A 15,014-nucleotide genomic window follows, 5' to 3' on the forward strand; every position below is an offset into this window, starting at 1 on the left:
AAACACTCAGCTATCAAACACTCACCTGCTGCAAACACTCAGGTCCTTCACTGTTTGCAGCAGGATGCTCCACATGTTCTATCAGTCTGTCATGGCTAGCGCCACCTTCTTTGCTGTAGTGTGCTGGGGTGCAGGCATTAAAGCAAAGGATGCCAACAGACTCAACAAACTCATTAAAAAGGCAGGATCTGTTGGCTGAAATCTTGCAAACCTGGACGAGGTGGTGAGGGACAGGATGGTGTTGAAATTGCGGACAATCATGGACAATCCCTCCCACCCCCTCCATAACACAGTGGACAAACTGAGAAGCAGCGTCAGCAACAGACTCCTGCAGCCTCGCTGCTCTAAGGAACGGTACAGGAAGTCCTTCCTGCCGTCCGCCATTAAACTCTATAATTCATCCAAACCCACTCAACAACAATAATTGTTTAATGTTTATGTTGTTATTTTATTCTATATTTATGTATATATGCTTAAAATGCTTATAATATGTATATATTATATTATGTATATATATATATATGCTTATAATATATGCGGTATATATGCTTATAACGTTCTAATCTTATTTGTATTTATTTATTCTGTTTCTATACTTTGTAAATACAAAACCTAGACAGTTATATTAATCCACGTTAGGCTGCTACTACAATTCAATTTCCCTACGGGGACGAATAAAGTACATCTTGAATCTTGAATCAAAAGTAAACGTCAACCCAGCTAAATGAGCCGGATCATTAAGTACGAGACGTCTTTTCCAGGAAAACCCGGGGCTCCCCTCATAACCGCGGAGCGGTCCCCCCATAAAATCATCACTATTTCACATCTGAAAATATTGTCCAAACCCTCTGTGAAGCCGGTGGAGAACAGATGACGGTTAATCCATTCCTGTGAATAATAAAGGTCAAGTTTAACTAGGCTGGAATCTGTGGATTAGTTAAATCGCTTAAATAGGAAGGAAATGAGGCAGAAGGGTTCCTTTAACCCCCTTCCTTGGGTCTACATAGGTCAGCAGCAGTCTTCTGTGTGTGTAAGCATGAGTTGGAAGGTGCTGCCCCCATTGATGGAGCTCTTTTAACATCTGTTTGACAGCTCAACACAAGCCCCCCCTTCCCGACAGATAAATGGGGTTTGGGAGAGACAGCGGCCCTGGTCCAAACTGCAGCGATGTGCATTTTGTGACAGCTGCTCTTATCTTATTATTCTTCCTTCAAGGATTTTTGGGTTCCTCAACTAGTTCCCTCCCTCTCTCCTTCTGTCCCCCCTCTGTTTGTCTCTTCTCGTTGGTGGACTGTGATTGGCTGTTGTGACAGGGCTGTCGCCTGGCTGTCAGCCGCTTCTAAAGCTCACTTTAATTACTCCTTTTCGTGAACAGTGACTGCAGGCGCACCTGCATGCAAAATCACACACAAGAGGAACGTCACATACAAACACACAATGTGCTGGACTCAGCTGCACCATCTGCAGGTCTACAGCAACAAAGGAGGTCTGAAGCCCATAGTGACTGAACCGTGTCAGCAGCCAACCCGAGACAGGAAAGTCCCAGGTAGAAACGAGACTATTTAGACACCTGTAGGGTAGACCTTCTACCGACCGGAAAGGCTTAACTCAGACCTAGAACATTTCCAGTGAAATAAGAATTAAAATCCTAGAAGGGGATTTTGTCAGATTAGGTCTACTGTGTTAAATCATTATCATATTTACATCTTTAAAATTTTCAACACCATAATCAGAACTATTGCACGGGGTTCCAAAAGGGATCACTAAGATCATCAGATACTCAGCCTGGATCCAGTTGCTTCAAGAAAGTGTTGTTCTTCTGGATATTTCAACATCCATAATGGCCACGAGGGACAAAGGCTTAATCAGTAAATCCTTATTTGTAAGTGAAGGTCAGCAGGGACCCGGTCTTGATCCAACCTTGAGTGTCCTCCTGCGCTGCTGCTTCCTGGACACGGTTTCAGTCAGCATATGACTTTGGCAACGTTGGGTGAAGTGAAGCAGAAGCAAAGAGTTCCAGTATCCTAACCCGTCCCTCCAGTAGTGGTGGTGAGAACCCTGCAGAGTGACCACGAGGAGATCTTGCATGGCTCCATGTGCTCCCACCCTGTCCACCTTGACAACCAGTTCCTGGTCCTTCCTGCCACAGATGCTCTGCATTAGTTGTACCCACATCCCCATAATACTGTGAACTTTCCTATGCTTTGTTTCCACTCCTGTGTGCAGAAGTTCAGGGACATGAACCCATCCCTGAGGTGTCTATTAGTGTTCCAGTAGGAACCCAGGTGTTATCCACAATTGTGAATTCTGTAATCTGTAATCAGTCTGAGATCTGTATCGGTTTGACCTAGACCTCCTCTGCTGCCTCCACTCAGAAGGATCAGAGCTTGTAAAACCTCTTTTATAGCAGCCACAACCCCAAAGTCTGGTGGATTAACCCCATGACTAACAGCTGGTCAGATGTTCTTCTGACCAGATCCTGAGCCCTTTTGCTCCTAGCAGGACTTCTTTCTCATACAGACAAGCCCAGTGGCTTGTCTGTATGTTCTTTCACAAACTTCTGATGCCGAATGTGGTGGTGAGGATGCAGGAGAGTATGACCATGAAGGTCATTTCCAGACAGAAGAACTGCTCAGAGGAACCGTGGCTGCTGATTGATGGAGCAAGATCAGATGAGTCTGGGTATCAATAAAAAGATTTGAAATAAATCTATTCGCTACATAGCACACTAACTAGGGAGGATGAGGGGGTGGGGTCAGTGTTAAGCAAGGATCACTGCACACTATTTAGTCATGTGTCCCAAAAGGAATTGTGGTAATGTGTAGGGCTGAAGTCAGCCCTCATCTCACAAGACATTTACATTTGTGTTACTGTGGAGACAAAGGACAAGAATGAAGAGCACAGAGTGTAGAATGAGGAGCCTATGGGCTGTGTGTGTGTGTATGTCTGAGAGAGACAGCATACTGGGATCGGTTTTCTGTCCTGAATTTGTTGAATTTAAAAAGCTTTGTAAGCAAGAACTAGTTGTTATTTCGAGTGAAACTGGAAAATAATTGGCATCTTGAGCTGAGAGTCAGGACATTTCACAGCTCTTGTCCTACTGTACACAGGGTACACACCCAGGGTACACACCCATGGTACACACACAGGGTAAACACACAGGGTAAACACACAGGGAACACACCCAGGGTACACACACTATAGACACTCTCCATCTACTCTGGTCTTCGCTCCTGAGCCATGTGGTTAGAACCATCCCGACCAAGTGTGGAGCTGCTCAGTGAATCAACCATCTTTCACAGCTCCATGCAAAATGTGATGGTTGTGTGTCTGCACATCACATGCTACATTATCTGTATGCATGCCCCCCCCCCCCCCCCACACACACACGCACACACACACCCACACCAGAATCTGCCATCATTGTTCACATGCTGCTGGGTGGTCTGAGCTTTGAGGAGAAAAATGTACATCTACCCAGAGCTCTGGTATGATCGGGGGATTACTATCTACTGCATGTGTATGTGTATGTGTGTGTGTGTGTGTGTGTGTGTGTGTGTGTGTATGTGTGTGCATGGGCTGAGGAGAGGAGAGGAGAGGAAATGCACTGCCTGCCAGCACAATGGTAAATTTGATGGGTGTGTGTATGTTTATGCATTCAAACCAAATAATTGGCCAAAATCTTCTGCCAAATAACTTAGTATGCTGTGAGTGTATGACTGAGAGTGTGTGCACATACTGTATGTGTGTGCCTGTGTGTGTGTGTGTGCATACGAACGCTAAAGCCAAAAGTTTGTGCTTAAATGAAATCCCCAGCATTAATCATTAAATCAATGGTCGATGTTTAATTACATTAAGACATTTCTGTTTTTAAAAATAATTAGAATCATTGATACCTTTATTTTTAGTAGTTTTAGAATGTGTGAGAATGTCTCTGTACCCAAGGAGGGGATGTTCTTCATAAAAGTGTTCTTGAACGCACACTTGGGCGAAACGTCAGCCTGTTTCTGATGGACCCAGCATCAAGCTCTGAGGGGACGTCCAGGTCTCCTCTGAGTCCATGACCCTTACTCTGTGCCTGGACTCATTGTTCTGCTCGTTTCTATGCACAGGACAGCAGCTAGAACAGTTCCCCCCACCACCTGTGTTTGTCCAGGTCCCACATTAACACCCAGGCACTGTGGGGACGAGGGTCCTCGGAGGCTGGGTGCTCCTTAGCTTCTGTTTGGGGTCAGAGTTCACCTGTGAACTTTGCGTTTCACTGGGAGGGCTCAAAGGGATCCACCTTCCTGGATAGATCCCAAATGCTGGTATTTCTAGAGCCTGACAACATCACCGTTGTGGAGAAGTGTAACCATTTCTTTGTTTCAGTCGAAATTCAATTTCAGGGTTTATTCCAGCCGCGGCTGCACAATCTGCTTGTTTGTATCCATAAAGCCTGCAGCTTATGCATGTCTTATTTTTTACATATAAAAGAGAGAGATTAGAGCCAAACAGGGCTGCGTTCGCCAGCCCTGATCGGGGCACGCTACAGCTAAAATACAGTCATTCAGAGACAAGCTTCAAACACTGGCGTTCAAAGACAGACACGCTAAAGACTCGGTCGGCTCAGCCCTAATTCCATCAGAGCGTATGTGTGTTTGTGTCTGTGTGTGTGTGTAAATAGGTAAGATGTCATCAGAAAGGGAGAAAAAGATGCAGGATGGAGATAAACATAAAGTACAGATGGATGATGGAAGAGAAGAAGCACTTCCGCCTTCTCCCCTCAGCTTAAACTTAATACTCGTTCCATTTAACTCACCGCCCACGCGAGGCTGCATGTTGTCGCGCACACCAACACACAATCAGAGACGCGGACGCAAAACAAAGAGAGTCTGCAATTATGAGACGGTGTACACAAACACCACCTACTGAGCCACGCTTCCAGAACGGTCGCTCTATCGGAGTGTAGCAGCACCTCCTCACACTGAACAATGTCCTCGCTGAGCATAATTCATTGCACGCACACACACACACACACACACACACACACACACACTGCACATCATCAAGCATCCTCGTAGGTGGTCTCTTTTCTCTTTCTCCCTCCTACACTCCATCTCTGTCTCTTTCATCCTGTCTGCTTCACTTCCACATTCCGTGTGACGACGTTGCCTTCAGGATAAAGTGGTTGAAGATTAAGCTGCAAGTTTGCAAAAGACGCCTCGTGGGCTTCTGATGAATACTGATCAAGTCAAGGACTGGAGAGCCGCCATCTGTCCTGCACCTGCCGTGTAACTCACGTCCTGGACGCACGGCAAAGCCACTGTGACGTCCTCAGGACAGGACAAGGACGTCGATCCGAATGTGCTGTCTGGTCTGTGCAATGTCAATTTGGAGATTTTTCAGGAGCCGTCACTCAAATCCAGATCTCAGCTCCTCGTCGGCTCCTGGGCAGGTTTTACTGCTCTGGAGTTTAAACCCTTCAACAGTTACTAATGGTCAAGACCAAAGGTTGCCACATGGCTCTATTTGGACGGCTTATTTCCTCACTGTGGGCCTTGGGGGGCCTAACAGGCCTGGAGAGGCCTAATGGGGCTTGGGGGCCTGGGCCAAATGGCCCATCTTTAAATTATTCAAATCAAAGAATCAAAACATCCCCTTTAAATAGGAAGGATTCTAGTTCTGAGGGGAACAGTACATCTGGTCAAATCACAGGGGGCCATTTTACACCCTCTGCGTGTAGTTTACATTAATTAGCCTACAGGCAGAAGAGGGTTGTGCTCATCACGCATGTTAGTGCACTTGCTAACCATGTGAAGAGCCCCAGAAGCCAGACGTAGCCTCATCACAAGCTTCAAGACCTAGGCAAGCCAGCTCAAGGATGGGGGTCCTGGTGGCTCACCGGCTCTTGTTAGGACCCATCAGAAGCCAAGCTGTATCCTAAGTTGCATGTTAACTCTCGTCTCATGAGTTTATTAACCAGGTCAGACGAGCAGAACAAGAGAGGCAACGAGAGAGAGGGGGATCTCCCTGGGAAGCCAGATTTGGATAGAGCAGTGATCCTCGCTGTCTAAGCTTACCTCAGCACAAATGCCACATTGCTGCAAACGAGTCCAGCAGGAATCATTCCCAATCATTGATTGTACATAACAATCATCAACTGGCCCCTCTAAGATCCTGGCCTTGGGGGTCGTCCCATCTCAATGGGACGGTGATGTACTCATGCTAACTCAGGATAGCTAAAAACGCTCCTGCATGAAGTCATTGTATCATCTCAAACCTCTCAAGAGCATCTCAACAATTCCTGATACAATATGGACCTCACAGGAACAAGAAAGGGAGCAGAATCCTTCAGAGGGACAGGACCTGCTGCAGCTTGTTGTAGTGGACCCGTGGACAAGACAAATATTTGGCGTGCACCACGGTGCAAAATAGGAGCAATCTGCACCCCCATCACCAACAGGCCGTTGCTCTTTTGAAGATGCTTCTGAAGAAACGGGTTCACACAAAATACCGACACTGACCCGGGTCTGACCCGGAACCCATCAGGCCCAATAAAGACGGGAAAATTCTGAAGAAAACGACTCTCCGTACCTACGTTCCGCTTCCCTCGACGCACCAACCTGACCCCAAGAGAAGGAAGAGTGTTCAGTTAAAACACCACGTCCTCATTACGCCAGCAAATTATATGACAGTAAGAGGAGCAAAACCAGGAGGAGGTAGTGAAGGGATGCTGCCAGAACTGCAAGTCGGAATTGGCATTATTATTCAGGTTTTTATGTGTTTTAGCTATCAGGAGGACGTGAGAAGGGAAAGAACATAAGGGAAAGGATGACTGAAGGAGCGAAAACAGGGAAGGAGGAGAGACGTGCGTGCCAGAAAAAGGCAGAGCAGTCATGAAAGTTTAATGTCTTCGCTGTTACCGTGCTAAAGGAAGCACGCTGGAGGTAGATCCAAAGGAACCGGGAGGTGAAGAGCAGAGCTGGAGGGGCTCAAGCAGGCAGGACAGAGGTGGTCACGTTGGAACCGGCTGCAGGGACGCAGAGACACTTACACCACTGCAGGGCGGGGAGAAACCCCACTTCCCACCCTACAGTGGCATCATGCTCATCCCTCATCTATTATTAAAGCTAAAGGGGAGCCGAGCTGGTGCTAAATAAAGAGGAGCCACGCAGAAGCTAACGACCCGGAGAAGACCCTGCTGCTCCGCTGCTGGGAACGCCACCACGTTTCAACAAAAGGACAAGAGGAACAACAAGTAATCTGATTACCTAGATGACCAACTAATCAGATGTGAGTAAAGGGAATTTAATGACTGAAGGGTGGAGAGAGCCACCAGTCAGAGATGTAAGAGGGTTTACCTTAACTCACCTCATCAGGGAGGCCATGCATCTCCTGAATATTTCATCCTTTCTCAGGCTGGAAATCATTCCCACCATTTTAGGAATCAGAGCAAAGGCAGGGGAAGTGCTTGTTGGAGGAGAATTCTACACCTGTCCCCCTCCTTCTCCTGTCCTTGTTCCTCTCTATGCTATGTCAGAATCCCAGTCCCACAATGAAGCCTTTAAGCAATAGCGCGTGTCCTGTCCTGACCCCTCCTCAGCTGCTCAGCACCACCAGATCCATATTTCAACACGGCATTCCCGGCACCTGGCTCCCACCTGCCGCTCACGCCATCAGACGGCATGAAAAAAGATGCCACTCATGCCGGCAGCATCCATGCACACAAACACGCGCAGCAGCACTGATTCAGCCTGCGCACGTGCGTGTGTGTGGATGCTGATGCCTGCTGATCAAAGTTCAGCATGATTGGACACAATTGCAGTGAAGCAATGCTGCACTTTAGATGGAGGGTTGCTTCTCACCCTCCTACCTTCCCACCCTCCCACCCTCTGTCTACTGGCACAGTGGGGCATCTTTAGTTGATCCTCAACTTCCAATAATGATTTGAGGCTTAAAACCTTCTGTTAAGGTTTAAGGTTGAGGTTAGAACTGGGTTTAGGTCATGATGAGTCCTCATAAAAACATTTATTCTAGCATTTCCATTGCTTGAGTGGAAGTTGACACCTAGTTTTTCCTGTCACTAGGCTGAGTGTTTCTCTGTCTGCGGTGTCCTGTAGCTGTGGTTAACCACCAACCCAAACCTCAGAACCACATCAGTTCTAACCTGAACCCTAAACCCAGCGGGAACCTTTGAGCTACAAATGAAAGTGGTGAGGACCAGTTCTCACCAGTCCTCACCAGTGAACTGGGACCAGTTCTCTGAGGTAAGACAAACTCTCGCTCCACTCCTCTTGTCATCCCCAGTTGCACTTCCTCCTTTTGCAACTCCCCTTCTTGCTTTATCGCCTTTTTTTCTCCCCCACTCCTCCCCCTGCAGCATTCAACAAAGCCTTGAGCAGCTGCCAGTGGGCCCCCGAGGGCCGTCTGACTTCCTGCTAAAAATAAGAGCGCAGATAAAACTCGGAATGCTGCCATTGACAGAGAGAGAGATGGAGAGGGATGGGGAGAGGGTGAACATGGAGACAGAGGAATGACAGGAGAGAGGAAGCATTTATTTGAGGGTAGACATTAAGATTCTGGATGTGAACCACAAAAATCGTGATGAAAGGTGGACAGCCTTGGCTTGAACAAAGGAAACGGTGGCAGAAACATTCCTCTCATTTGAGTTACTGAGTCTGGAGAAGTGAGAGGTCCACCATGGAGGCAGCTACAATCTAAGGCAATTGAATCTCTTCTGGAGGTGGACACTGTTGGAAGGCCCCCATCCAAAAGGACAGGGGAAGAAGACAGATGTTTCAGCAGACAAAAGGAGGATGCAGCAGAGTTAGGAAATGAATTTTGATCTCCCTGTAAATCTCTTCTGCACACAGTCTCCAGCAGGAGTCCATTTGTCTGCACCATGAGGCAGACAGGAAAGACGGAAGAGAATGTGAAGATGCAGATTATAAATATTTATACAGGAGGGATGGAGGCGGAGAGAGAGGGGGTGCAACAGACCGATTTCAGAGGCAGCAGCAGGCATTTGGCTCTTTCCTGGATGTCCCGTCTCCTCTGTCGACTCCCTCGCTGCTGGAGTGCAGACCAGCAGATTTACAGCGAGCGCTTGATGCAGCCTAGTCAGAGAGTGTGTGTCTGTGTGTGTGTGGGTGTTGGGGGACTCTCCCTAGCTCCCCTTCATCAGAGTCAGAGGTATACCAAGACCTTGTCAGCATTGTTGAAAAGCCTGAACCTGAATCTGAACCTGAACTTGAGCCTGAACTTGAACCTGAACCCGAGTCTGAGCCTGAACCAGGCGGTGCTGCAGCAGGCACAAACAGCAACTTTGGGTGCCCTTGAACTCACCAAGGAGACTTTAATTCTCCTGCTTTGATTTGAAATCAGTGTTTAATCTTAAACATCCACAAGTGCCCTTTAAACTGAAGTGAAATCATCATTTGGACCAGCTTGGACAGAACCGAGAGCAGAGCACCGTTCTGACCCGTTTGTATCTCTGAGTGTTTCCACTCTTCTTATCAAACATAACAGATCATCTAAACCAGGCTCCAAACCCTCCCAAAGAGGTTCTGACCTAGCCAGTCGTTGAACTTCTTGACCTCAGAGGGCAGACCCAGCTCCGTGAAGTCTCCGGCGTGGATGAAGACGTCGCCATATGGCATCTGGATGGAGTCGGTGCGGGAATGAGTGTCTGAGACGCACACAAAGCGGGTGTAGCCGGGCGGTTTGGGGGTGTCGTGGGGCATCGGGTCCACCCTGAAGATCAGCACATGAGAAAGTTCAGGATATCAGATGAGAGAAAAGGGTCAGTACAACTGTTCTAAACAATGCAGAGGGGACGTCTCCGTGGTCCAGGTAGGACGGTTTGCATCCAGCCTCAGACAGAAGCAGAGGACGGTGGGAAAGAAGAGAAGAAGAGCAGCGCCCTGTGGGATTCCCATGCAGAGCCACCGGGTCTCCGGGGGGACGAGGGGAGCTGGTGAATAACCATGGCCCACTTTAGTGAGCTCTCCTCCAGGTAAAAACACCCACTTCTGCGGTTTCCTCCTCCTCCTCTTCAGAGGGGGGAGGGTGGAACCTACCCTCATGTAGGACTGAACATGTCCTGTCCTGTCCTGCCCTGTCCTGTCCAGCTTTGGTCCTGCAGCCTCTGTCACTGAGGGTGTCTCTGGTTCTGGTTCTGGTTGGTGTCCCTCCCAGTCCAGTTTAAGAGCCCATTTAATCTAAAAACCGAGGCTATTCAGTGAAAGAATGTGGAGACGCTGATTTTGCAAAGATACATCAGTTCATCTCTGTAAATATTTCCAACGCTTGAATCTTATTGGGACTAAAGTCTAAACATACATTTGATTTAGAAAAATACTATTTTAATATTTGTCCCTTTTGTGTTGTCAAAGGAATTCCTGGTTATTTTTATTCTCTCTCTAAATAACGCAGCCGTTCCACCTTTCGGGAGGACAGATGGAAGGTTTGAGGCGGCAGATGTGTGAAGACCTTGGTGCTCTTCATCACACGAGCAGAACCTGAACAATGCCGCTATTTCGGGAAGTCCAATCAGCAGGGATCTACTTACATGTGGACGTGTGGCGGCTGGAAGCGTCCCTGGTTGATGTTGTAGAAGGTGAAGGCCTGTGTGGGGTTGGTGCTGTACTCATCCACCTCCACCGCCGTCCTGGAGCCGCGCTGGGCGCTGGGCTGGGCCTGCGACTGCTGACGTCTCGCCGCCATGATTTCTGACAGAGTGAAGGCCATGGTGGGAGAGAAGAGCTGCTTTGGGCTTGACAACAGTTGGTGGAGACGGTCCCAGTCTGAGGATGGCGACCAGACGGACTCAAACTCTGACTGAGCTCACAGTCACACCAAGTGGAGGCGAGAACATCACCTCCTCTCTCCTCCTCTGCTGCTCTACACCTGCGAGGAACAACAGCGAGGAGCAGTTTAGGCTCTCCAACCCTGAAACAAACTTTCCAAAACTAAAAGTAACTTTGTCTCAGAACACTTGACAGAACAACAAGCTTCCTCAAGAATGTCCTTGTTTCCGTTCTTTGGAGAATTGCTAAAAAAAAATGAAATGGGCACACTTGGATACTCCCGCCTCCCCAGTCTGCCTGAGGCGCACATTTTATTGGCACATAAACAACGCTTTATTACTTACTAAATTCAATCTTTTTAGGCTTTTCAAGAAGGGGAAAAAATGTAAGAATGATGTTATAAGACTACCGAATCATTGAGGAGGTGGTCGGAATGTTTCTAAAGCTGGAATCTTAATTAAGGAAACTGGCAGCGGTCACACTTCATATCAACTCTCCAACGGTGCTGAAGCTCAGCGTGAAGACAGAGCTCAAACAAGCAATTCTCCCACCAGCTTTATTAAGCAACTGCTTCTGTAATTACACTGTTACAGCTGCAAGGAGAAAAGGTCCACTTCAGATGGAATCAAAGAGAAAAAGAAGAGGGGATGTAAATGTGAGCTGGCGGTGAGACCAAATGTAATAATAACGGCAGTAATAACAACTACAAAAGTAGTAATTACAACAACCACAGTAACTACAATAATAGCTTAGTACTTATTCGATAATAATAGTTAAAGATAGTTGTGTAATATACAATTTCATAATAGCAAAAATTCATTATTACACTATATATTTTCAATAATAGTCAAAACAGTGTTATAACACTATTATTATCATCATTATTAATAATAATACAAATAATAATTCTACTAATACAAACGATACTACTACTAATTCTACTGCTAATAATATCAAAATATTAACATAACACACTAATGATCAACATTATTTTGGATCATTATTTTAATATTATTATGAATAGATGTTACATTTCCACTGGGATCCCAACAATTACATGGATGCATGTAAATCACTAATAAATACTTACTATTTATTATCATATTTATTTATTCTTATTATTGCTGTTATGAATGAAAACCTTAACAGAAATTGTTGTCTTGTAACAACAATAATAACAGAATTAGAAGGATCCAGAAGTGCAGCAGCAGTGAGGGAACGTTGCTGTCAAGAGCGTCGGGAACAAACTGGTTTGTCGAGGAAGACGATGACTTTAGTTATTATTATGTAGTTATTTAGTATTATTATGTATTATTCAAGATTCAAGATGTACTTTATTCATCCCCGTAGGGAAATTGAATTGTAGTAGCAGCCTAAACATGGATTAATATAACTGAAGTGTAGGAAATTGTATTTACAAATAGAAATAGAATAAATAAATACAAATAAGATTAGAATGGTATAAGCATATATACATCATATATTATAAGCATATATATATATAATATAACATAATATAATATATACATATTATAAGCATTATAAGCATATATACATAAATATAGAATAAAATAGAACTAAAATTACAACATAAACATTAAACAATTATTGTTCTTGAATGGTTTGGACCTGAGCTGTAGTAGTATGTAGTCCAACTTAGACATCAGCACAGTGATGAAGCCCGATTAGGTTCAATAACTCCTGAAAGATGAGCTGTCAGAGAGGACATGATGGTCTTTGTCTGGTTGACTGGTGGGGTCAGGCTGTTCCAGTAGTCACTAGGCACATGCTGGAATGCTGGAGACCTAAACTGGCCGTATTTAGGAAGTTTTGTGTTAAAGGCAGACAGTCACACCTATATGAAAGTCCTACCTACCGGCTGAGGTCCAGTGACACTGCGGATCACAGAGACCAGCCCACGGCTATAACGCCAGTATGTACGCGAGCGAGTGATGACAGGTGCATCACCTCTGTGCTGGAACCAACCCTCCATCCATCCATCCATCTATCAATCATCCATCCACCCATCCTTTATCCATCCTCTATCCATCCATCCATCCAGCCATCCATCCATCCATCCATCCATCCATCCATCCATCCATCCACCCAGCCATCCACCCAGCCATTTTTCCTCAAGCCCAGGACTAGGTGGAGGGATTACATCTCTCTGGCTTGGGAGTGGCTGGGGGTCCCCCCAGAGGAGTTGATGGAAGTGGCCAGGGAGAGGGCTGTCTGGGCATCCCTCCTGAAGCTGCTGCCCCCGCGACCCAGACCCGGATAAGCGGGAGAAAATGAGACAAGACTTTTCCCTCAAACAAATTCAAACAAATTGAAAGTATTTGTCATATAATATATTGTTGTTGTCACCATGGTTGCGCTATTGAGTTATTATGATAGAATGTCTCGTAGAAGACATGGAGAGGCAGTCATATGACCCTTTTTAATGAATTATGTAAATAATTTTGAATCTCACAGCAAAGAAGAAGCAGTTTTGTTCTGAACCCACAAAAGTGTACAAGAGAGAGCGACCAGCTGAAGCTGAAGCTGAGCAGAAGAGCCAAATGAAAACTGATCATCACTCTGCTCTCAGCTCTTAGGAACACATCTGGAGATTCTGCTCACATCTGCTTGGCTGGGAAACAGGGGGACACAGGGGGACACAGAGGGCCACAGAGGGACACAGAGGGACACAGAGGGACACAGAGGGACGCAAAGGGACACGGGGGACACAGAGGGACGCAGAGGGACGAGTTCCAACAGGCAGAAAATACTGATGAAGGTCTGCAGAGGTCTGATGGAGGGAATGAAGCACAAAGGAAAACAATGTAGAAGTAGGCTGATAATAACACACATGCACACACACTCTCGCGCGCACACTCTTGCACACATACACACGCACTCGCACACTCACACACCGATAAACACACTCATACCCATTAACAGCTACACACGCACACACACTTGCACGCACACACACTTGCACGCACACACAGACACACACACTTGCACACTCGCATACACACTCACACACCCATGAATAACGTCAGTTGCCAAAAAAACAATTTGTTTAATCCGGATTTTCCCAGGTTCGTGAAAACGCCATTTGAGCCAGAACTGATCGAAACGTTCAGGAAAAATGTGTAAATATGAGAGAACGGTTCAAGTTTCGACCCGGGACCCAACAAGTTCTCGCAGCCAGAACGTGTCTGGACGAGTTTTCCCCTGTCTTTAATTGGAGCAGAGCAGCGTCGGCTGGAAGCTTCTTCACACCTTTCCCGCTACGTATGGACGCACAGAGGAAATGAAAGTGCATGTGAGTGTTACACTCGTGTCTGGTGTGATTTAGAGCCGCCGCTCTGTGAAATGAGGTGAATTAACAATCTGTTAAAAGAGAATACCCCTCTAAAACCTCCCCCCTCTCTTCTTTTCCCGTCCTGCCTGACTCGGTTCGTTTCCAGCAGAGTTCGAAGCCTCATCTATATCTGCTAACTGCTCAGCCAAAGTCGGTTCTGGACTCGCGGCGCCTCCAGTCCCATCCACCTCAAAACGGCCGGAGGAGACTTCTCACCGGGAGCGCTGCGGGTTCACAAGCGGGCTGAGGTAAACAAGAGCCGGACCAGCGATCCGCGCTGGTCCGGCTCGGAAGCTGCGGAGACACGAGTGCGGCTCCGCAAAGGTTACAGAAAAACCCCACGTTTCTGCACTAATACGCGAGGAGAGGAGAGGAGAGGAGAGGAGAGGAGAGGAGAGGAGAGGAGAGGAGAGATGGACCTACCGACTCCTGCGCTCCGCTGCTGCTGCTGCTGCTGCTTATGGATGCTGGGGACTCCTGCGAGCTGCTACAGACGCGCTGGTCAGTTTGAATGAGCACCCGAGATGCACCGGTACAGAGCTGCCCCTCCTCTCTCCCCCCCTTCTCTCCGCACTCGCTCCCCCTCTCCTTTCTCTCCCTCCTTCTCTCTCCCCCTCTCTTTTTCTCTCCCTCCTCTCTCTCAGCTCTCTCACTCTCCTCTCTCTCTCCCCCCCCCCCTCTCTCATAAGGTGGGGGCCAGGTCTCTGTACACCGTGGAGGAGGTGGCCCTGGCTGTGGGGGACGTCAGGGGCCAGATGAACGGGGCCGTGGTTTTGTTGGTGGAGAAGGTGGAGCAGGTAAACCGGCTGCTGGAGGTTGGTATCAGTGTCGGTGGAAGATTTGAGGTGGTGCTGCCTCTGAGCCTGCCAGCC

General features: G+C 47.1%; 1 protein-coding gene across 3 annotated transcripts in view; it reads right to left on the bottom strand.

Moving 5' to 3' along the window:
* mpped1 (metallophosphoesterase domain containing 1) overlaps positions 1 to 14,708 on the bottom strand; it is a 37,402-nt gene extending 22,694 nt beyond the window's left edge. For all 3 annotated transcript variants that reach the window (XR_003885761.1, XR_003885760.1, XM_029825699.1), the window contains exons 1-3: positions 14,566 to 14,708; positions 10,553 to 10,890; positions 9,554 to 9,735 (exon numbers count right to left, since the gene is read on the bottom strand). Coding sequence is in view for 1 of the 3 variants with exons in the window: in XM_029825699.1 (XP_029681559.1) it covers positions 9,554 to 9,735; positions 10,553 to 10,731 (361 nt within the window). In the remaining 2 variants the exon portion in view is untranslated. The remainder of the gene's footprint in view (positions 1 to 9,553; positions 9,736 to 10,552; positions 10,891 to 14,565) is intronic.
* Between the last annotated feature and the right edge of the window lie 306 nt (positions 14,709 to 15,014).

The sequence above is a fragment of the Takifugu rubripes genome, chromosome 18 (genome assembly GCF_901000725.2).
Source record: "Takifugu rubripes chromosome 18, fTakRub1.2, whole genome shotgun sequence".
In the NCBI taxonomy this organism is placed as follows: domain Eukaryota; kingdom Metazoa; phylum Chordata; class Actinopteri; order Tetraodontiformes; family Tetraodontidae; genus Takifugu; species Takifugu rubripes.